General features: G+C 43.1%; 1 protein-coding gene across 1 annotated transcript in view; it reads left to right on the forward strand.

Moving 5' to 3' along the window:
* The first annotated feature begins 519 nt into the window (after positions 1 to 519).
* The window catches only part of NFYB (nuclear transcription factor Y subunit beta), a 43,623-nt gene continuing 21,803 nt past the window's right edge, over positions 520 to 22,339 (forward strand). Inside the window, exons 1-3 of the mRNA XM_073575137.1 lie at positions 520 to 682; positions 17,988 to 18,081; positions 21,733 to 21,866. Coding sequence (XP_073431238.1) covers positions 17,988 to 18,081; positions 21,733 to 21,866 — 228 coding nt within the window. The 5' untranslated portion in view covers positions 520 to 682. The remainder of the gene's footprint in view (positions 683 to 17,987; positions 18,082 to 21,732; positions 21,867 to 22,339) is intronic.

Here is a 22,339-nt window from a genome sequence, read left to right on the forward strand (position 1 = left end):
GCACAAAAAATGCGCCATAATTCCAGGCGAATAAAAAGCTTACTCCACAGAGGAAATGGAGCACTTTCGTGACAAACTTTGCTACTTTTGGAAAAGTGGTAAATGATGACTGGAAGCCATAAGCTTGGCCCTCAAAGAAAATTCCCAGGTGAACACTTATAAAATAGATGAAAACACTAAAAACGCGACGAAAATCGGGAACAAATGCAATAATGACTGGGCCCGTGTGTGTACTTGGTCTGAGGTAAAGCTGTGAGCCTGGACCCAGCTGCTCACACAACCTGCCTCTATAGGGAACGGGGGGGGGAGGCTCACACGGACTATCAGCCGTGAGAGGCGGGAGGAGGACGCACTATGAGAACAGCGCGTGTTGTCAGGAAGTGTGGACGTGGTGTAATGAATGCGGGAGGGCAGCGCGACTTATAGGAAGAGCTTACATGGGGAGGGAATAATGGCTCCTGGAAGAGCCGCTGCTGCGACGTTGTGGTTGGAGTCTGCGCAGTAGAAGCAGCGGAGGGCGTGTTACTTCCTCAGTGGAACAGCAGGCCTGAAGTTGGAGTGGAGGGAGGGGAGCACGAGTCCCGGAAGCGCCGCTCCGCGCTGGGACTGGTTCCTTCGCAGCCATTTTCTGTCCAACCAAACAGCCGATTCGTGCAGGGAGCCAACCAGGGCCGCACTGGAGGTTTGTGCCTGGCTTCGGCCAATGATCGCTAACCGATTCTCCCTGTAGCTCGAATGAAATGTCCGGAGCCGGCAGTGTTTGTGCCGCCCGCCTCACTAAAGTGCCCGAGTATTTAGGGAGGCGACGGGAAGCGGCGGCCGGGCATGGCTCCCTTTGTCAGCACTGCCGCCGCGCTGAGTGTGATGGCAGCTCCGGGCGGACGGCGCGCATCCCGTGTTGTGCTCGGCGGTGCGGGCTGGACGGGGTTCCCAGCTGTGGGGTGACCGGAGAAGGCGCGGGATGGGGGGGTGACCGGGGAATGGTGGCGGGAGGAGGGGGCACAGCCACGCTACAGCCTCCATTGTGCGATCCCCGAGGCGGATAGCGCCCAGTGCACACAGCTCTGCGAGCGGCTCCTCTGCCGGGGACAGCGGCGTGTAACGTGTCACTGTGTGTATACATGTAATAACCCGTGTGGTGTGTGTCCATGTAATAACCCGTGTGGTGTGTGTCCATGTATGTAACCTGCTGTGTGTGTCCATGTAATAACCCGTGTGGTGTGTGTCCATGTATGTAACCTGCTGTGTGTATACATGTAATAACCCGTGTGGTGTGTCCATGTATGTAACCTGCTGTGTGTATACATGTAATAACCCGTGTGGTGTGTGTCCATGTATGTAACCTGCTGTGTATACATGTAATAACCCGTGTGGTGTGTGTCCATGTATGTAACCTGCTGTGTGTGTCCATGTAATAACCCGTGTGGTGTGTGTCCATGTAATAACCCGTGTGGTGTGTGTCCATGTATGTAACCTGCTGTGTGTGTATACATGTAATAACCCGTGTGGTGTGTGTCCATGTATGTAACCTGCTGTGTGTGTATACATGTAATAACCCGTGTGGTGTGTGTCCATGTATGTAACCTGCTGTGTGTGTATACATGTAATAACCCGTGTTGTGTGGTGTGTGTCCATGTATGTAACCTGCTGTGTGTGTATACATGTAATAACCCGTGTTGTGTGGTGTGTCCATGTATGTAACCTGCTGTGTATACATGTAATAACCCGTGTGTGTCCATGTATGTAACCTGCTGTGTATACATGTAATAACCCGTGTGGTGTGTCTATGTATGTAACCTGCTGTGTACATACATGTAATAACCCGTGTGTGTGTCCATGTATGTAACCTGCTGTGTATACATGTAATAACCCGTGTTGTGTGGTGTGTCCATGTATGTAACCTGCTGTGTGTATACATGTAATAACCCGTGTGGTGTGTGTCCATGTATGTAACCTGCTGTGTATACATGTAATAACCCGTGTGGTGTGTCTATGTATGTAACCTGCTGTGTATACATGTAATAACCCGTGTGGTGTGTGTCTACGTATGTAACCTGCTGTGTATACATTTAATAACCCGTGTGTGTGTCTATGTATGTAACCTGCTGTGTGTATACATGTAATAACCCGTGTGTGTGTCCATGTATGTAACCTGCTGTGTGTATACATGTAATAACCCGTGGTGTGTCTATGTATGTAACCTGCTGTGTGTATACATGTAATAACCCGTGTGGTGTGTCCATGTATGTAACCTGCTGTGTGTATACATGTAATAACCCGTGTGGTGTGTCTATGTATGTAACCTGCTGTGTACATACATGTAATAACCCGTGTGGTGTGTCTATGTATGTAACCTGCTGTGTGTATACATGTAATAACCCGTGTGGTGTGTGTCTATGTATGTAACCTGCTGTGTATACATGTAATAACCCGTGTGTGTGTCCATGTATGTAACCTGCTGTGTGTATACATGTAATAACCCGTGTGGTGTGTGTCTATGTAACCTGCTGTGTGTACATACATGTAATAACACGTGTGGTGTGTCTATGTATGTAACCTGCTGTGTGTATACATGTAATAACCCGTGTGGTGTGTGTCTATGTATGTAACCTGCTGTGTATACATGTAATAACCCGTGTGTGTGTCCATGTATGTAACCTGCTGTGTATACATGTAATAACCCGTGTGGTGTGTCCATGTATGTAACCTGCTGTGTGTATACATGTAATAACCCGTGTGGTGTGTCTATGTATGTAACCTGCTGTGTACATACATGTAATAACCCGTGTGGTGTGTCTATGTATGTAACCTGCTGTGTGTATACATGTAATAACCCGTGTGTGTGTCCATGTATGTAACCTGCTGTGTATACATGTAATAACCCGTGTTGTGTGGTGTGTCCATGTATGTAACCTGCTGTGTACATACATGTAATAACCCGTGTGGTGTGTGTCTATGTATGTAACCTGCTGTGTGTATACATGTAATAACCCGTGTGGTGTGTGTCCATGTATGTAACCTGCTGTGTATACATGTAATAACCCGTGTGGTGTGTCTATGTATGTAACCTGCTGTGTATACATGTAATAACCCGTGTGGTGTGTGTCTACGTATGTAACCTGCTGTGTATACATTTAATAACCCGTGTGTGTGTCTATGTATGTAACCTGCTGTGTGTATACATGTAATAACCCGTGTGGTGTGTGTCCATGTATGTAACCTGCTGTGTGTATACATGTAATAACCCGTGTGTGTGTCTATGTATGTAACCTGCTGTGTATACATGTAATAACCCGTGTGGTGTGTCTATGTATGTAACCTGCTGTGTATACATGTAATAACCCGTGTGGTGTGTGTCCATGTAACCTGCTGTGTGTATACATGTAATAACCCGTGTGGTGTCTATGTATGTAACCTGCTGTGTATACATGTAATAACCCGTGTGTGTGTCTATGTATGTAACCTGCTGTGTGTATACATGTAATAACCCGTGTGGTGTGTCTATGTATGTAACCTGCTGTGTGTATACATGTAATAACCCGTGTGGTGTGTCTATGTATGTAACCTGCTGTGTGTATACATGTAATAACCCGTGTGGTGTGTGTCCATGTATGTAACCTGCTGTGTGTGTATACATGTAATAACCCGTGTGGTGTGTGTCCATGTATGTAACCTGCTGTGTGTGTATACATGTAATAACCCGTGTGGTGTGTCTATGTAGGTAACCTGCTGTGTATACATGTAATAACCCGTGTGTGTGTCTATGTATGTAACCTGCTGTGTGTATACATGTAATAACCCATGTGGTGTGTGTCCATGTATGTAACCTGCTGTGTGTATACATGTAATAACCCATGTGGTGTGTGTCCATGTATGTAACCTGCTGTGTGTATACATGTAATAACCCGTGTGGTGTGTCTATGTATGTAACCTGCTGTGTATACATGTAATAACCCGTGTGGTGTGTCTATGTATGTAACCTGCTGTGTATACATGTAATAACCCGTGTGTGTGTCCATGTATGTAACCTGCTGTGTATACATGTAATAACCCGTGTGGTGTGTCCATGTATGTAACCTGCTGTGTGTATACATGTAATAACCCGTGTGGTGTGTCTATGTATGTAACCTGCTGTGTACATACATGTAATAACCCGTGTGGTGTGTCTATGTATGTAACCTGCTGTGTACATACATGTAATAACCCGTGTGGTGTGTCTATGTATGTAACCTGCTGTGTGTATACATGTAATAACCCGTGTGTGTGTCCATGTATGTAACCTGCTGTGTATACATGTAATAACCCGTGGTGTGTCCATGTATGTAACCTGCTGTGTACATACATGTAATAACCCGTGTGGTGTGTGTCTATGTATGTAACCTGCTGTGTGTATACATGTAATAACCCGTGTGGTGTGTGTCCATGTATGTAACCTGCTGTGTGTATACATGTAATAACCCGTGTGGTGTGTCTATGTATGTAACCTGCTGTGTATACATGTAATAACCCGTGTGGTGTGTGTCTACGTATGTAACCTGCTGTGTATACATGTAATAACCCGTGTGTGTGTCTATGTATGTAACCTGCTGTGTGTATACATGTAATAACCCGTGTGGTGTGTGTCCATGTATGTAACCTGCTGTGTGTATACATGTAATAACCCGTGTGGTGTGTCTATGTATGTAACCTGCTGTGTATACATGTAATAACCCGTGTGGTGTGTCTATGTATGTAACCTGCTGTGTATACATGTAATAACCCGTGTGGTGTGTGTCCATGTAACCTGCTGTGTGTGTATACATGTAATAACCCGTGTGGTGTGTCTATGTATGTAACCTGCTGTGTATACATGTAATAACCCGTGTGTGTGTCTATGTATGTAACCTGCTGTGTGTATACATGTAATAACCCGTGTGGTGTGTCTATGTATGTAACCTGCTGTGTGTATACATGTAATAACCCGTGTGGTGTGTGTCCATGTATGTAACCTGCTGTGTGTGTATACATGTAATAACCCGTGTGGTGTGTCTATGTATGTAACCTGCTGTGTATACATGTAATAACCCGTGTGTGTGTCTATGTATGTAACCTGCTGTGTGTATACATGTAATAACCCGTGTGTGTGTCTATGTATGTAACCTGCTGTGTGTATACATGTAATAACCCGTGTGGTGTGTGTCCATGTATGTAACCTGCTGTGTGTATACATGTAATAACCCGTGTGGTGTGTCTATGTATGTAACCTGCTGTGTATACATGTAATAACCCGTGTGGTGTGTCTATGTATGTAACCTGCTGTGTATACATGTAATAACCCGTGTGGTGTGTGTCCATGTAACCTGCTGTGTGTGTATACATGTAATAACCCGTGTGGTGTGTCTATGTATGTAACCTGCTGTGTATACATGTAATAACCCGTGTGTGTGTCTATGTATGTAACCTGCTGTGTGTATACATGTAATAACCCGTGTGGTGTGTCTATGTATGTAACCTGCTGTGTATATACATGTAATAACCCGTGTGGTGTGTCTATGTATGTAACCTGCTGTGTACATACATGTAATAACCCGTGTGGTGTGTCTATGTATGTAACCTGCTGTGTACATACATGTAATAACCCGTGTGGTGTGTCTATGTATGTAACCTGCTGTGTGTATACATGTAATAACCCGTGTGGTGTGTCCATGTATGTAACCTGCTGTGTACATACATGTAATAACCCGTGTGGTGTGTCCATGTATGTAACCTGCTGTGTGTATACATGTAATAACCCGTGTGGTGTGTGTCCATGTATGTAACCTGCTGTGTGTATACATGTAATAACCCGTGTGGTGTGTGTCCATATATGTAACCTGCTGTGTATACATGTAATAACCCGTGTGGTGTGTCCATGTATGTAACCTGCTGTGTGTAAACATGTAATAACCCGTGTGGTGTGTGTCCATGTATGTAACCTGCTGTGTGTATACATAAAATAACCCGTGTGGTGTGTGTCCATGTATGTAACCTGCTGTGTATACATGTAATAACCCGTGTGGTGTGTCCATGTATGTAACCTGCTGTGTGTATACATGTAATAACCCGTGTGGTGTGTGTCTATGTCTGTAACCTGCTGTGTACATACATGTAATAACCCGTGTGTCTATGTCTGTAACCTGCTGTGTACATACATGTAATAACCCGTGTGTCCATGTATGTAACCTGCTGTGTATACATGTAATAACCCGTGTGGTGTGTGTCCATGTATGTAACCTGCTGTGTATACATGTAATAACCCGTGTGTGTCCATGTATGTAACCTGCTGTGTGTATACATGTAATAACCCGTGTGGTGTGTGTCTATGTATGTAACCTTCTATGTGTATACATGTAATAACCCGTGTGTGTGTCCATGTATGTAACCTGCTGTGTGTATACATGTAATAACCCGTGTGGTGTGTGTATACATGTAATAACCCGTGTGGTGTGGTGTGTCCATGTATGTAACCTGCTGTGTGTATACATGTAACAACCCGTGTGGTGTGTCCATATATGTAATCTGCTGTGTGTGTATACATGTAATAACCCGTGTGGTGTGTGTCCGTCCATGTATGTAACCTGCTGTGTGTATACATGTAATAACCCGTGTGGTGTGTGTGTCCATGTATGTAACCTGCTCTGTACATACATGTAATAACCCGTGTGGTGTGTCCATGTATGTAACCTGCTGTGTGTGTACATGTAATAACCCGTGTGTGTCTATGTATGTAACCTGCTGTGTGTATACATGTAATAACCCGTGTGGTGTGTCCATGTATGTAACCTGCTGTGTGTATACATGTAACAACCCGTGTGGTGTGTCCATATATGTAATCTGCTGTGTGTGTATACATGTAATAACCCGTGTTGTGTGGTGTGTCCATGTATGTAACCTGCTGTGTGTATACATGTAATAACCCGTGTGGTGTGTGTCTATCTATGTAACCTGCTGTGTACATACATCTAATAACCCGTGTGGTGTCCGTGTGTGTTTGTGTGTGTCCATGCATGTCATGTGTACATACATAATCCTCACAAATAATGCCCACTTTAAAGCTGAGTTCACACGTGGCGGTTTTTTCATGTTTCCGCGGCAGTTTTAACCGCGCGATTTTGCCGTGAAAAAATAAGCATTCCTATGGGATTTCGCAATGCTGTGCTAATGCTGCGTATTTTTCCGTGGCGGAATCGCTGTTGCGGTAAAAAAAACCGCAACATTCTCATTAATTTCGCGGAATTGCGACGATCCCGCACCCATAGGGATGCTTGTTCTGCTTACTTTCCGCATGTGGCTGTGCACACCATGCGAAAAGTAAGCAGAACATTTGCGGATGATACCCACGGTCTGAAGGAGAGGAGACTGTCCTCCGGGCTTTGGGTACCATATCCCTGTAAAAAATAAAATTTAAAATAAAAAAATATTGTTATTCTCACCTTCCGACGTCCCGCGCAGCCTTCCCACCTCTCTCCTGGTCCCAGTAAGCCTTTGCGAGCGATGACATCTGTTCTCGCGGGATCGCGAAGTCTCACGGTCATTCGCGCGGCGTCATCGCGAATGACCGCGAGACGTCGCGATCCCGCAAGAACAGACGTCATCGCGGTAATTGTCGCAAAGGATTACTGGGAGCGTGGAGAGAGGCGGGAATGCTGCGCGTAGGAAGGTGAGAATAACAATATTTTTTTTATTATTTTTTACATTCTATCTTTTACTATTGATGCCGCATAGGCGGCGTCAATAGTAAAAAGTTGGTCACACTCGTCAAACACTATGTTTGACGAGTGTGACCATCCTGTCAGTCAGTTCTCCTAGCGATGCTACAGATCGCTTAGAAAACGCTAGCAATTCTACAAGCTAATTACGCTTGCACAATGCTAGTTTTTCCGCGGGAAAATCACGGGAATTTAAAATGCGATTTTCCCGCGGAATGGAATTCCGGAATTCTCGCGGTAATTTCCGCTACGTGTGAACCCAGCCTAATGCTAACCTCCAATAGGAGGATGATGCGCCATGAAACAACAAAATCACCTTGTGGTAACCTTAACTTCTAACAAAGACCAGGTGCCACACAATGGTACATCTCAAAAATACAAATTTTATTAAATATACACAATTTATACACAGATTAAAAGAAGGTGCCAGACCAATCCCAAGAAGACCCATAAATGATGGAAGTACAACACTGAAATATTTTGCAAAAGGCATTCCTGTATAGCACATTATGGGAAAAGTAGATTGTGTATACAGGGGGAGCATTAACCACTGCTAAATCGTAAACTGCCTTCAGGCATATGTGATTAAAGGGCTATCAACACGTTACCCCAGCGGCACTCCCTCTCATCCAACACTGATAATCCTATATAGTGTAATACACATTATCCCATCAAGCAGGAATGTAAACGTGGAATTCAGCCACTAGTGAAACAAAGAACCACCCATAGGCATGTCAATAAAGACTGTAAACCCACTACCCCAGTGCACACTCCCTAACAGTGCCCCTAGCTTCACAATGTAACGCTAGGATACATGGATGTTTGCCATAATAACATACCGCAAAATAGGTGGTGCTTCCCAGGCGTCTTCTATGCCCCGACGCGCGTTTCGCACTGCTTCATCATGGAGGCGTGTCTGGCACCTTCTTTTAATCTGTGTATAAATTGTGTATATTTAATAAAATTTGTATTTTTGAGATGTACTATTGTGTGGCACCTGGTCTTTGTTAGAAGTTAAGGTTACCACAAGGTGATTATTTTTTTTTTTTTTTGTGTGTGTGTAACTACATGTAATATCCCGTGTGGTGTGTGTGTGTCCACGTATGTAATGTATCGTGTGTATATACAGTTGTGGCCAAAAGTATTGACACCCCTGCAATTCTGTCAGATAATATTCAGTTTCTTCCTGAAAATGATTGCAAACACAAATTCTTTGTTATTATTATCTTCATTTAATTTGTCTTAAATGAAAAAACACAAAAAGAATTGTCCTAAAGCCAAATTGGATATAATTCCACACCAAACATAAAAAAGAGGGTGGACAAATGTATTGGCACTGTTCGAAAAATCATGTGATGCTTCTCTAATTTGTGTAATTAACAGCACCTGTAACTTACCTGTGGCACCTAACAGGTGTTGGCAATAACTAAATCACACTTGCAGCCAGTTGACATGGATTAAAGTTGACTCAACCTCTGTTCTGTGTCCTTGTGTGTACCACATTGAGCATGGAGAAAAGAAAGTAGACCAAAGAACTGTATGAGGACTTGAGAAACCAAATTGTGAGGAAGCATGAGCAATCTTAAGGCTACAAGTCCATCTCCAAAGACCTGAATGTTCCTGTGTCTACCGTGTGCAGTGTCATCAAGAAGTTTAAGGCCCATGGCACTGTGGCTAACCTCCCTAGATGTGGATGGAAAAGAAAAATTGACAAGAGATTTCAACGCAAGATTGTGCGGATGTTGGATAAAGAACCTCGACTAACATCCAAACAAGTTCAAGCTGCCCTGCAGTCCGAGGGTACAACAGTGTCAACCCGTACTATCCGCCGGCGTCTGAATGAAAAGGGACTGTATGGTAGGAGACCCAGGAAGACCCCACTTCTTACCCCAAGACATAAAAAAGCCAGGCTGGAGTTTGCCAAAACTTACCTGAAAAAGCCTGAAACGTTTTGGAAGAATGTTCTCTGGTCAGATGAGACAAAAGTAGAGCTTTTTGGGCAAAGGCATCAACATAGAGTTTACAGGAGAAAAAAAGAGGCATTCAAAGAAAAAAAACATACGGTCCCTACAGTCAAACATGGCGGAGGTTCCCTGATGTTTTGGGGTTGCTTTGCTGCCTCTGGCACTGTACTGCTTTACCGTGTGCATGGCATTATGAAGTCAGAAGACTACCAACAAATTTTGCAGCATAATGTAGGGCCCAGTGTGAGAAAGCTGGGTCTCCCTCAGATGTCATGGGTCTTCCAGCAGGACAATGACCCAAAACACACTTCAAAAAACACTAGAAAATGGTTTGAGAGAAAGCACTGGAGACTTCAATGGTGGCTAGCAATGAGTCCAGACCTGAATCCCATAGAAGACCCGTGGAGAGATCTAAAAATGGCAATTTGGAGAAGGCACCCTTCAAATATCAGGGACCAGGAGCAGTTTGCCAAAGAAGAATGGTCTAAAATTTCAGCAGAGCATTGTAAGAAACTCATTGATGGTTACCGGAAGCGGTTGGTCGCAGTTATTTTGGCTAAAGTTTGTGCAACCAAGTATTAGGCTGAGGGTGCGAATACTTTTTTCTGGCCCATTTTTGGAGTTTTGTGTGAAATGATCAATGTTTTGCTTTTTGCTTCATTCTCTTTTGTGTTTTTTCATTTAAGACAAATTAAATGAAGATAATAATACCAAAGAATTTGTGATTGCAATCATTTTCAGGAAGAAACTGAGTATTATCTGACAGAATTGCAGGGGTCTCAATACTTTTGGCCACAACTGTACATGTAATAACCAATGTAGTGTGGGTCCGTGCATGTAATGTGTGTGTGTATTCATATGATAACCATGTGTTGTGGGTCCGTGCATGTAATGTGTCGTGTACATACATGTAATAACTAGTGTGGTGTGTGTCCATGTATGTAACCTGCCATGTACATACATGTAATAACCCGTGTGGTGTGTCCGTGCATGTAACCTGTCGTGTGTACATAAGTGTAATTTTATGTGTAACCCGTGTGGTGTGTTAGCGCATGTAACCTGTCATATATATACATACATGTAACCCATGTGGTCTGTGTCCATGCATGTAACCTGTCGTGTGTACAATTAATATGTACATGTAACCTGTGTGGTGTGTGTCCAAATATGTAACATCCATGTAACCCGTGTGGTGTGTTAGCGCCCATGTAACCTTTCATATATGTACATACACGTAACCCATGTGGCATGTGTCCATACATGTAACATGTCCATGCAACCTGTGTGGCATGTGTGTAAACCTGTCATGTGCACATACATGTAATATGTACATGTAACCTGTGTCATGTGCACATACATGTAATGTTCATGTAACCCATGTGGTATGTGTCTGAGCATGTAATGTGTGGTCTGTGTGCGTGCATGAAACTTATGTAATATCTACATATATCTAACCCATGTGGTCTGTGTACATACATGTAACCTGTGTGTTATATGTACATGTATGCTGTTTGCATGCATGGCACCTGTGTACATATTCTTGGAGCCTGTGTTGTTCATATGTATATACTCGTGTATAAGCCGAGATTTTCAGCACACTTTTTTTGTGTGCTGAAAATGCCCCCCTCGGCTTATAGAGCAGCCATTGTCCCAGAAGCCGGCAGGGGAGCAGTGGGTCACAGGAGGCAGGAGCCGGCGGCTGTAACTGTGCCCGCTGCTAAAGAGAAATGAATATTCACTGCACTGGCAATGAGTATTAATTTCTCTTATAGCGCACAGTAACAGCTGCTGGCTTCCAGTAGCTGTAAAAAAAAACAAAAAAAAAAAACACCTACTTACCTTCCCTGCGCGCCCTCGCAGCATCCTGTTCCGACTTCCATTAGCTCCTGTGGCCGAGTGATCACGTGTCCCCGGTGAGTGGAGAGAGGTAAATATTTATTACCTTAATGAGCGGGTACACGTGATCGCTCGGCCGCAGGAGCTGCTGGAAGCCGGAACAAGATGCTGCAAGGGCGCGCAGAGGAGGTAAGTAGGAGTTTGGGTTTTATGCTTTTCTCATGGGGGGCCATGCATACAAGGACAGCGATTAGGGGACAATTTATATCCGGCTTATACTCGAGTCAATACGTTTTCCCAGTTTTTTGTGGCCAAATTAGGTCCCTCAGCTTATACTCGAGTAGAGTATATATGGTCTGTGTATATACAGGGGTTGGACAAAATAATGGAAACACCTGGAAACATCAACAAAAGTTAGTTTAATATGGTGTAGGTCACCTTTTGCGGCGATGACAGCCTCAATTCTCCGAGGTATGGATTCTTACAAGGTGTGAATTGTTTCTAAAGGAATTGTAGCCCATTCTTCAGTTAAAACACCCTACAGTTCTTTGAGCGACGATGGCGGCGGAAATCGACGTCTAACTTGAATCTCTAAAATCGACCATAAATGCTCAATAATGTTGAGGTCTGGGGATTGTGGGGGCCAGATGAGATGCTCAACTTCATTACAATGTTCCTCGTGCCATGCTTTAACGATTCTAGTTGTATGAATTGGTGCATTATCATCCTGAAAGATGGCGTTCCCCTCCGGGAACAGTGATTGAACCATAGGATGCACTTGGTCGCCCAAAATGCCTAAATAATCGCAGCTGTTAATTCTTCCATGAAGGGATATCATTGGCCCAGTGGATCTCCACAAAATAGCACTCCAGATCATCACAGAACCTCCGCCATGTTTTACGGTTGGGAGAAGGCAGTCTGGATGGAATGCTTCTTTCGGCTGTCTCCAAACGTACACTCGGCCGGAGGTCGGAAATAGTGTAAACGATGATTCGTCTGAGAATGTCACATGTTTCCACTGCTCGAGGGACCAATTCTGAAGGTTTCTACACCACTCTAAATGCTTGGAAACATTTGTCATTGAGAGCAGCGGTTTTCGAATTGCAGCTCTTCCGTGGAATCCAGATTTGTGCAGCTCCCGACAAACCGTTTTCGTGGAAACTGGGTTCTGTAGGTGTTCATTGAGCTCAGCAGTGATTTTCGGAGCCGTGGTCTTGTGATCCTCTCTCACAATTCGCTTTAGAGTCCGACAGTCTCTCTCAGTCAACTTCGACTTTCGGCCGGACCTGTGCATTGCTGCGGATGTTTTTCCTTCTCTTTCAAACGCAGTCATTACTTTGGAGACAGTACCTCTTGACACGCCAAGCATTCGGGCACTTTGTTACACTAGCGCCTGCCATACGAGCACCAACAATTTGGCCTCTTTGAAAATCCGAGAGGTCTGCCATTGCTATCAGGTTTTCATTAATGTTCTTACAATTCTGCAAAACAAACAGTTAATTTACATACACATATCACATAACACAAATAATCGACTACAAAACATTACCATATGTCACAGTTTGCATGTTTATAAGGCTAGTTTCACATTAGCGCTTTTGAGCGCAGCGACGGCCCGCACACAGCCGTCGCTAAGCCCCGCCCCCTGCCGCACCTCCCGCTCCCTGCGTTTGGCCCCAGTGAAAAAAGATAGGGGACGCATGCAGCGTCATACGCCGGTAGGCGGAGCTACCGGCTGAGGCGCGGCAGGGGGGCGGGGCTTAGCGGCGGCCGTGCGCAGGCCGTCGCTGCGCTCAAAAGCGCTAATGTGAAACTAGCCTTACATGTTCGAAGATTATGATGCCAAAACGTTAGCTGTTTCCATTATTTTGTCCAACACCTGTATGTATCCTGTTTACGTACTATACACACACACAGACTGTGTACACATCCATGAAGCCTATGTTCGTGCGCTACGTCCATGAATATTAAACCTATACTCTCCAAAGTATCATATGGAGTAAAAAAAGGAACCATCGGATACAATCAATAATTATTTATAAATTTAATTAAAACTGTAATTTAAAATGAACTAAGTGACCAATAAAGGATGACACCACAAAAAGGTAAGTGATCAGTACTGTATAGATGTAAAGCATCAAAAATAATAGTAATGAAATTTGGGATGGGAGTATTCAAATGGCTTCCTATATAAAAAAAAATGTTTCCTATACATAAATACGGTACCCAAAGCTTACTAATACACTAGATAAGAATAATGTTATCCCAAAAAAACAGAAATGAACGAATTGAGCAAAATATGACACAGTAAAGCCTGACACTAGGACGTGCCTCCAGAAATGCCCAGCAAGAGTGTCTACATGAGTAGAGTCCAAGGTTAATAGCCGCAATAGCAAGTACTCAGACTATAGAACCACCCTATAGCCATGATGACAATCAAAATAGAGTGCTTTACCATAGAAGAAGAGATGCCGAGTATGAAAATACATATCATGTAAGTTATAACCGCACTGCATAATTATCATATTGCAGAAGTGCAAGCATGTCACAATATAAGTAGCATTGAACTACCTTTGGTAAGAGATGACAGTAGAGCAGAACCGGACCAGCTGTATGGAGCGGCGTACCACCCGGATGCGTATTTTGCCTCTAGCTTCCTCTGGGGTTGCCCCAGAGGTACAAAAGGTAGTGCAATGACTTACCATATTTTTTGCATTATAAGACGCTCTGGATTATAAAATGCACCCCAAATTTTGAGAAGAATAGGAAAAAAAACTATTTTTTAATAAAGTGGTGGTGCGTCTTATAATCCATGCGTCTTATTGCTTACCGGGGGTGGTGGCTGCGGTGAAGCGGGGTCACTGCTGGAGGAGGTAAGAGTGGAGCGTGGCTGCAGGCTGGGATGAGGGGGTGTTTCGATGTGCGGCACGCTGCTGTGCTGTGTTCTCGGCGGTGCTACGCTGTGTCCTCGGTGCTGCGTGGGGCTCTGCCGACATCTTGTGAAAGGCCAGAGACCCAGGCAGTTCTTCCATTTTTTCCTGTGCGCGGTGGACTCCGGGAAAAAGGCCGCCGGGTGGAGGCTTTCGGTACCTAAATCTTGAGAGATGAGATCTCAGCACCGAGAGCTCCATCTGCGCATGCGTCGCCTCCCGGCGGCCATTTTCCCGGAGTCCACCACACAGGAAACCATGGAAGAACTGCCGGGGGCTCTGGCCTTTCACAAAATGTCGGCAGAGCCCTCGCAGCATCGGACACCCCCTCATCCCAGCCTGCATCCTGCAGCAACGGTATCAGTAAGGTACTGTGTATCCACATTATAAGACGCACCCACATTCCCCCCCCCACCCCCAAAATTTTTTTGGGGAAAAGTGCGTCTTGTAATCTGAAAAATATGGTAATTTCCCACAGTTCCCATTTTTTTTCTATTGTTTGCTAAGGCATGGGAATAAATAAAATCGTGCTAATAATATCAGACACTGTTAGGCCGGGATCACACATGCGAGAAACACGGCCGAGTCTCGCATGTTAATACCCGACACTACCGCCGGCAGTCAGGAGGGGAGCTTGTGGCTCCATGTATTGCTATGCGGCCGCACGCTCCGCTCCTGAGTGTCGGCGGCAGTGCCGGGTAATAACATGCGAGACTCTGCCGTGTTTCTCGCATGTGTGATCCCGGCCTAAAGCTGCGCTTGAGTATTTTAGTACAAGAAATGCATGTAAACATTTTGTGGGGCTGTTTTTATTTTTCCCTTATTATTTATTTAGTCTTTTTCCTTTCTTTTACATCCATTAAGCCATGAATAAAATGCTAGCTTTTTTTTTTTTAAAAGCAAAACTGCTGAAAAACTTTCAAAGTCATCCGGGGCGACTTTTCCTATTAACTCCATCTGCCTGGCAAAAAAACAAATGAAGCCTCAAGCATTTTAAGAGATGCTCAGAAGCCTTAAAATATGGCGAGTTATTTTTCCATAGAAATGTACGGGAGGATTTTTGTTAGCGCTTTTTCTGACTTTTTCATTGCACTCCCACTAAAAAAAAAAAACCTAGTGTGGACATACAAACTATATATAGCTTTCCAATATCCTTTTTAGAATGTGTAGTCCAAAACCGAATCCCATATTCTAGATGTGGCGCCTCACAAGTGATTTATAAAGAGGTAACAATATGTTGGATTTTATCTCTCTTTTATACACCCTAAAATCTCGTTTGCTTTTGCGGCTGCTGCTTAACATTGAGTACTGCTGCTCAGCTTACTTGTAACCAGAATACCCAAGTCCTTCTCCTGATCTGTAGTCCCGAGTATACTCCAATTAATATATATGCGGTAAGTCGAATACTCCCAGCCTAGGTGCATTACTCTACATTTATTAACAGTTATTTATTTTCTTCCACTCTCCACACTTTGTGCTTGTTGTAAGTGTTGTCTATATGGTCTATCACTAGTTACTGAAAACATCCTATACGTTACAACTCCCTGTAGCCGGCTTACCTTGTCTACAAAAAGATGCATCTCACAATATTAGAATATCATCAAAAAGTTAATTTATTTCAGTTCTTCAATATAAAAAGTGAAACTCATATATAGTCATTACAAACAGAGTGATCTATTTCATGTGTTTATTTCTGTTAAAGAGAATCTGTCACCCCATTTTTGGCCTATAAGCTGTGGCCACCGCCATCAGGGGCTTATCTACAGCATTCTGTAATGCTGTAGATAAGCCCCCGAAGTAACCTGAAAGAGAAGGAAAAAGACTTAGATTATACTCACCCCAGGGATGTGGTCCGGTCCGGCGCCTCCCATCTTCTAGCGATGACGTCCTCTTCTTACTTCTGCCACGGCTCCTGCACAGACGTACTTACTCTGCCCTGTTGAGGGCAGAGTAAAGTACTGCAGTGCGCAGGCGCCGGACCTATCTGACCTTTCCCGGCCTGCGCAGGAGCCACAGCAGAAGTAAAAAGGAGGACGTCATCTCTAGAAGATGGGAGGACCCGGACCATGACACCCACCGCACCCAACCCAGCCCCCCCAGTGAGTATAATCTAACTTGTTTTTCTTATCTTTCAGGTTACATCGAGGGCTTATCTACAGCATTACAGAATGCTGTAGATAAGCCTCTGATGACGGTGGCCGCAGCTTATAGGTCGAAAATGGGGTGACAGATTCCCTTTAATGTTGATGATTATGGCTTACAGCCAATGAAAACCCAAAAGTCATTATCTCAGTAAATTAGAATACTTTATAACACCAGCTTGAAAAAATGATTTTAAAATCTGAAATGTTGGTCTCCTGAAATGTATATTCAGTAAATGCTCTCAATACTTGGTCGAGGCTCCTATTGCATCAATTACTGCATGAATTCAGCGTGGCATGGAGGCAATCAGCCTGTGGCACTGCTGAGGTGTTATGGAAGCCCAGGTTGCTTTGATAGCAGCCTTCAGCTTGTCTGCATTGTTGGGTCTGGTGTCTCTTCTTCCTCTTGACAATACCCCATAGATTCTTTATGGGGTTAAGGTCAGGCGAGTTTGCTCGCCAATCAAGCACCGTGATATTGTTGTTTTTAAACCAGGTATTGGTACTTTTGACAGTGTGGACAGGTGCCAAGTCTTGCTGGAGAATGAAATTCCATATCCAAAAAATCTTGCTGGCAAAGGGAAGTTTGAAGTGCTGTAAAATTTCCTGGCTAATGGCTGCACTGACTTTGGTCTTGATAAAACACAGTGGACCTACACCAGCAGATGACATGGCTCCCCAAAGCATCACTGATTGTGGAAACGTCACACTAGACCTCAAGCAGCTTGGATTGTGTGCCTCTCCACTCTTCCTCCAGACTCTGGGACCTTGATTTCCAAGGTCTAGTGTGAAGTATCACTGTGCTTGATTGGCCAGCAAACTTGCCTGACCTTAACCCCATAAAGAATCTATGGGGTATTGTCAAGAGGAAGATAAGAGACACCCGACCCAACAATGCAGATGAGCTGAAGGCTGCTATCAAAGCAACCTGGGCTTCCATAACACCTCAGCAGTGTCACAGGCTGATCGCCTCCATGCCACTCCGCATTGGGGCAGTAATTGATGCCAAAGGAGCCCGGCCAAGTATTGAGTGCATTAACTGAATATACATTTCAGTAGGCCAACATTTCGGATTTTAAAATCATTTTTCAAGCTGGTGTCATAAAGTATTCTAATTTATTGAGATAATGACTTTTGGGCTTTGATTTGCTGTAAGCCATAATCATCAACATTAACAGAAATAAACACTTGAAATAGATCACTCTGTTTGTAATGACTATATATAATATGAGTTTCACTTTTTGTATTGAGGAACTGAAATAAATGAACTTTTTGATAGTCTAATGTTGTTAGATGCACTTGTATATGAGATCAGATGTGACCTCTTTACTTTAGAGATTTGAGCAGTTTGAATTGGTATTTCTGTAAAGATCATGTTTCCATTTTCAGATGGACGGTGATAACTCTACAACAGACACATCCCAATTAGGAATTTCTGCTGATTATATTGGTGGGAGCCACTATGTAATACAGCCCCATGATGGTAAGTCTGGAAACCATGCTCTCTGTACCTTGCTTCTTGACTGTTAGAATTGATTGTGAGAACTGTAAAAGTTCTGTCCTAATAGGACCATCCTGTAATTTGCAACAGTTTCCTGAACAGTTGTTATACAGTACTGAGTTCTCAGATAATGTAAAGAAAGAATAGCATGTATATAATATACATGCAGCTCTGGCAAAAATTAAGAGACCACTGCACAGTTTTATAAAAATCAGCTTCTCTACATGTCTGACAGCCATTCCATTCCAGTGTCAGTTGAATTCCAACCAGAGTACACCTCATTCTACTTAATGTGCTTCTGATTAGGTGATCACATGAACCAAATCTTATTTCCCGAAAAATAACCCTGCTGTGGTGTTCACAATCTTCTTGCAATAGGACAAGCTGGATGGCAAAACAAGTGCTAGTAATATCCCAAAAATAATATGAATGAAAAAATAGCTTTTAACCATGCCAAAGGAGTTGAAAAGAAAAGTCTTGAGTGAGGAAAAGAAGGGCTCAATTCTGGCTTTACTAGCAGAGGGATACAGTGAGCGTCATGTTGCCTTCATCCTTAAAATTTATAACGCGGAAGTCCATTACAAAAATGTCAAGCAGCAGACATTGGGGACAACAAAGCTACAGACCGGCAGAGGGCGAAAACGACTCTCCACTGACCGGGATGACCATCATCTTATTCGAATATCACTCCGCAACTGTAGGATGACATCAAGTGACCTAAAAAAGGAATGGCAGCTGGGGTGAAGTGCACAGCAAGAACAGTTCGTAACAGGCTCCTAGAGTCAGTGCTCAAGTCATGTAAAGCTAGAAAAAAGCTTTTCATCAATGAGAAGCAAAGGAGAGCCAGGCTGAAGTTTGCCAAAGACCATAAAGATTGGACCATAGAGGACTGGAGTAAGGTAATATTCTCTGATGAGTCTAATTTTCTGCTTTCCCAACACCTGGTCTTCTAATGGTTAGACAGAGACCTGGAAAGGCATACAAGCCACAGTGTCTTGTACCCACTGTGAAATTTGGTGGAGGATTGGTGATGATCTGGTGATGTTTCAGCAAGGCTGAAATTGGGCAGGTTAATCTTTGCGAAGGATGTATGAATCAAGCCGTATACAAGGTTATCCTGGAAAAACAGTTGATCCCTTCTGTTCAAGCAATGTTTCCCAACTCTGAGGACTGGTGTTTCCAGCAGGACAATGCGCATGCCACACAGCTAGGTCAATGTGTGGATGAAGGACCACCACATCAAATCCCTGTCATGGCCAGTCCAAACTCCAGACCTGAACCCCATTGAAAATCTGGAATGTAATCAAGAGGAACATTGATAGTCACAAGCCATCTAACAAAGAAGAACTGCTTAAATTTTTGTACCTGGAGTGACATAAGGTCACCCAAAAGCAGTGTGAAAGACTGGTGGAAAGCATGCCAAGACGCATGAAAGCTGTGATTAAAAATCATGGTTATTCCACAAAATATTGATTTCTGAACTCTTCCTGAGATAAAACATTAGTATTGTTGTTTCTAAATGATTATGAACTTGTTTTCTTAGCATTATTTGAGGTCTGCAATCACTGCATTTTTTTTGTGATTTTGACCATTTCTCATTTTCTGAAAATAAATACAAAATTTAGTGCTTAGAAATTCGGAGACATGTTGTCAGTAGTTTATAGAATAAAGGAGCAATTTACATTTTACTCAAAAATATACCTATAAAGAGAAAAATCTGACAAACTGAACATTTTGAAAGTGGTCTCTTAAGTTTTGCCAGAGATATGTATGTATGTGTATGCATATATGTGTGTGTGTGTGTATATATATATATATATATATATATATATATATATATATATACTAGCTGAAGAGCCCGGCGTTGCCCGGGCATAGTAACCAACTGTGGTTAGTTATAACAAGTTATAATGATTATATTGCACATAAAAACCGTGCATCTAATCCTATCCTGTGTGATACTGACTGCTGAGCTGTGTATCTAATCCTATTCTGTGTGATACTGTCTGCTGAGCCGTGTATCTAATCCTATCCTGTGTGATACTGACTGCTGAGCCGTGTATCTAATCCTATCCTGTGTGATACTGGGCTCCCCCTGCAGTCTGTGTCAGAGGGTGGTCTGTGTTGGCACGGTAATAAATTGTGTTATTTCCAGCTTTACAGAAGGACGATAACACCATAGAAATGATAAGAATAATAGGCCTCAGTTACCACAACTGTCTACAAAGAAAACTGTTGCTGATAGCAACCAATCAGAGATCATTTTTCATCTTTTAAACAGCTCTGGGACAGTGTGGCGAGTTTTGAGTGGCGACTTTTGTGTTTTGACTTTTATGTGGCGAGGTTGATGTATGTGTGGTGAAATGTGGGCTGAGGGTGGTATATGTGTTGAAGCACGTGGTAGTGTGTGGCGCATTTTGTCTGTGTGTTCATATCCCCGTGTGTGGTGAGTATCCCATGTCAGGGCCCCACCTTAGCAACTGTACGGTATATACTGTTTCGCGCCATTGCTCTCATTCTTTAAGTCCCCCTTGTTCACATCTGGCAGCTGTCAATTTGCCTCCAACACTTTTCCTTTCACTTTTTTTCACCATTATGTAGATAGGGGCAAAATTGTTTGGTGAATTGGAACACGCGGGGTTAAAATTTCGCCTCACAACATAGCCTATGACGCTCTCGGGGTCCAGACGTGTGACTGTGCCAAATTTTGTGGCTGTAGCTACGACCGTGCCGATGCCAATACATACACATTTTCCCCATTATGTAGATAGGGGCAAAATTATTTGGTGAATTGGAACGCGCGTAGGAAGCTGCGGCGTAACGTGCATTGGGGCGGCAGGCTTGGGCAGCACTCCTTCTTCTTCCATGGAAGTTTTGCGATTACAACACCTTATATTGTTTAACCTTTGTGTGCACTTTTTGCCTATGACAATAGGCTAATCCCTGCTCGTGTGCGCACTTCATACTTATGCTAATAGGTTAATCCCTTATGCAATACAGCACTAGTGCACTTTACCCTTTTGTTTCCTCACTTGCGGTCAAATGCCTATATTGGGCTTTAAATGTAAAACGGGGGTGTTTTATTAATTTTTTGTGCTTGAACTGATTTAATATGGATCATCTCATATGTAAGGTGTAATTGTTGTTGTTTATGCCCTTTTTTTGCCTGCATTAGCAGTAATGCTGTGTTGATTAATTTTAATGTAATAAAATTTATTTGGTTTGCAAAAACTCTTTTTATTCCTAGTTTTTGCTTAATTGTCTTGACAGAGGGATTTGGGTGTATTAGTTGTAATTTGAGTTGTGCTATACTTTTTCTTCCTACGATTGGGAATTTATTTGTGTTTAAATGTGTGTGTGTGTGTGTGTGTGTGTGTGTGTGTGTGTGTGTGTGTGTGTGTGTGTGTGTGTATATATATATAATCTCATTCTGGGAGTAATCAATGAAGGTTTCCATTCAGGGACTTGAAAACTATTGGAAACGGGTGCAGAAAAAATATTGAGAAATTGCAAACTTTTCCAATGTTAAATGACTTATTTTTGCTTGTAAAACTGTTATATCCATTTAATTATGTATTACAGTCCATATCAGAAGGATACTTATTTAGCCTATTATTGTTGTATCTGTTTCAGGAGATACAGAAGATAGTTTAAATGATCCAGATGACACAAATGGCTCAAAAGAAAGTTTCAGAGAGCAAGATATTTACCTACCAATTGCCAATGTGGCAAGGATAATGAAAAACGCCATACCACAAACAGGAAAAGTAATGTCTATAGATTAATCTACTGCACAGCCTCTTTTTGCTCCTTCGGTCAATACTATGTTTTGTTTTATTTTTTGTTTTGTTTTTTTTTTCTAATAGGTTCCTAACTGCTGTCTGTGAAATAAATTTCCAACTAGATTTACAAGGTTGTAAATTTGTACCTTGCCAATACAATTTCTAGAGTTGGCAGCTTCTGGTAGAGTGTTGGTCTTTGATATGAGACTCTTTAGACAATCTACAGAGATGGTGTGGCGTCATATGTAGTGGTCAGTTCGCCCCTAGTACACGGCTAAGGTGTGAGCTCGATGCGGCCAAGTGATCACATTTACAGCAGGTGTCATGTGGTATAGAAGGAAATAGGCATAAATTGGTTGCCTATTGTTCATGACCATGTGGTTGTGCAGAATGTGATCCTTTTTGTTTTTTAACCTAAATTGACAATAGTTTTTCATATTTCCTGAACTGCACATTAA

The sequence above is a fragment of the Dendrobates tinctorius genome, unplaced genomic scaffold (assembly GCF_039654945.1).
Source record: "Dendrobates tinctorius isolate UK_male_01 unplaced genomic scaffold, ASM3965494v1 ptg000043l, whole genome shotgun sequence".
Taxonomy (NCBI): Eukaryota; Metazoa; Chordata; class Amphibia; order Anura; family Dendrobatidae; genus Dendrobates; species Dendrobates tinctorius.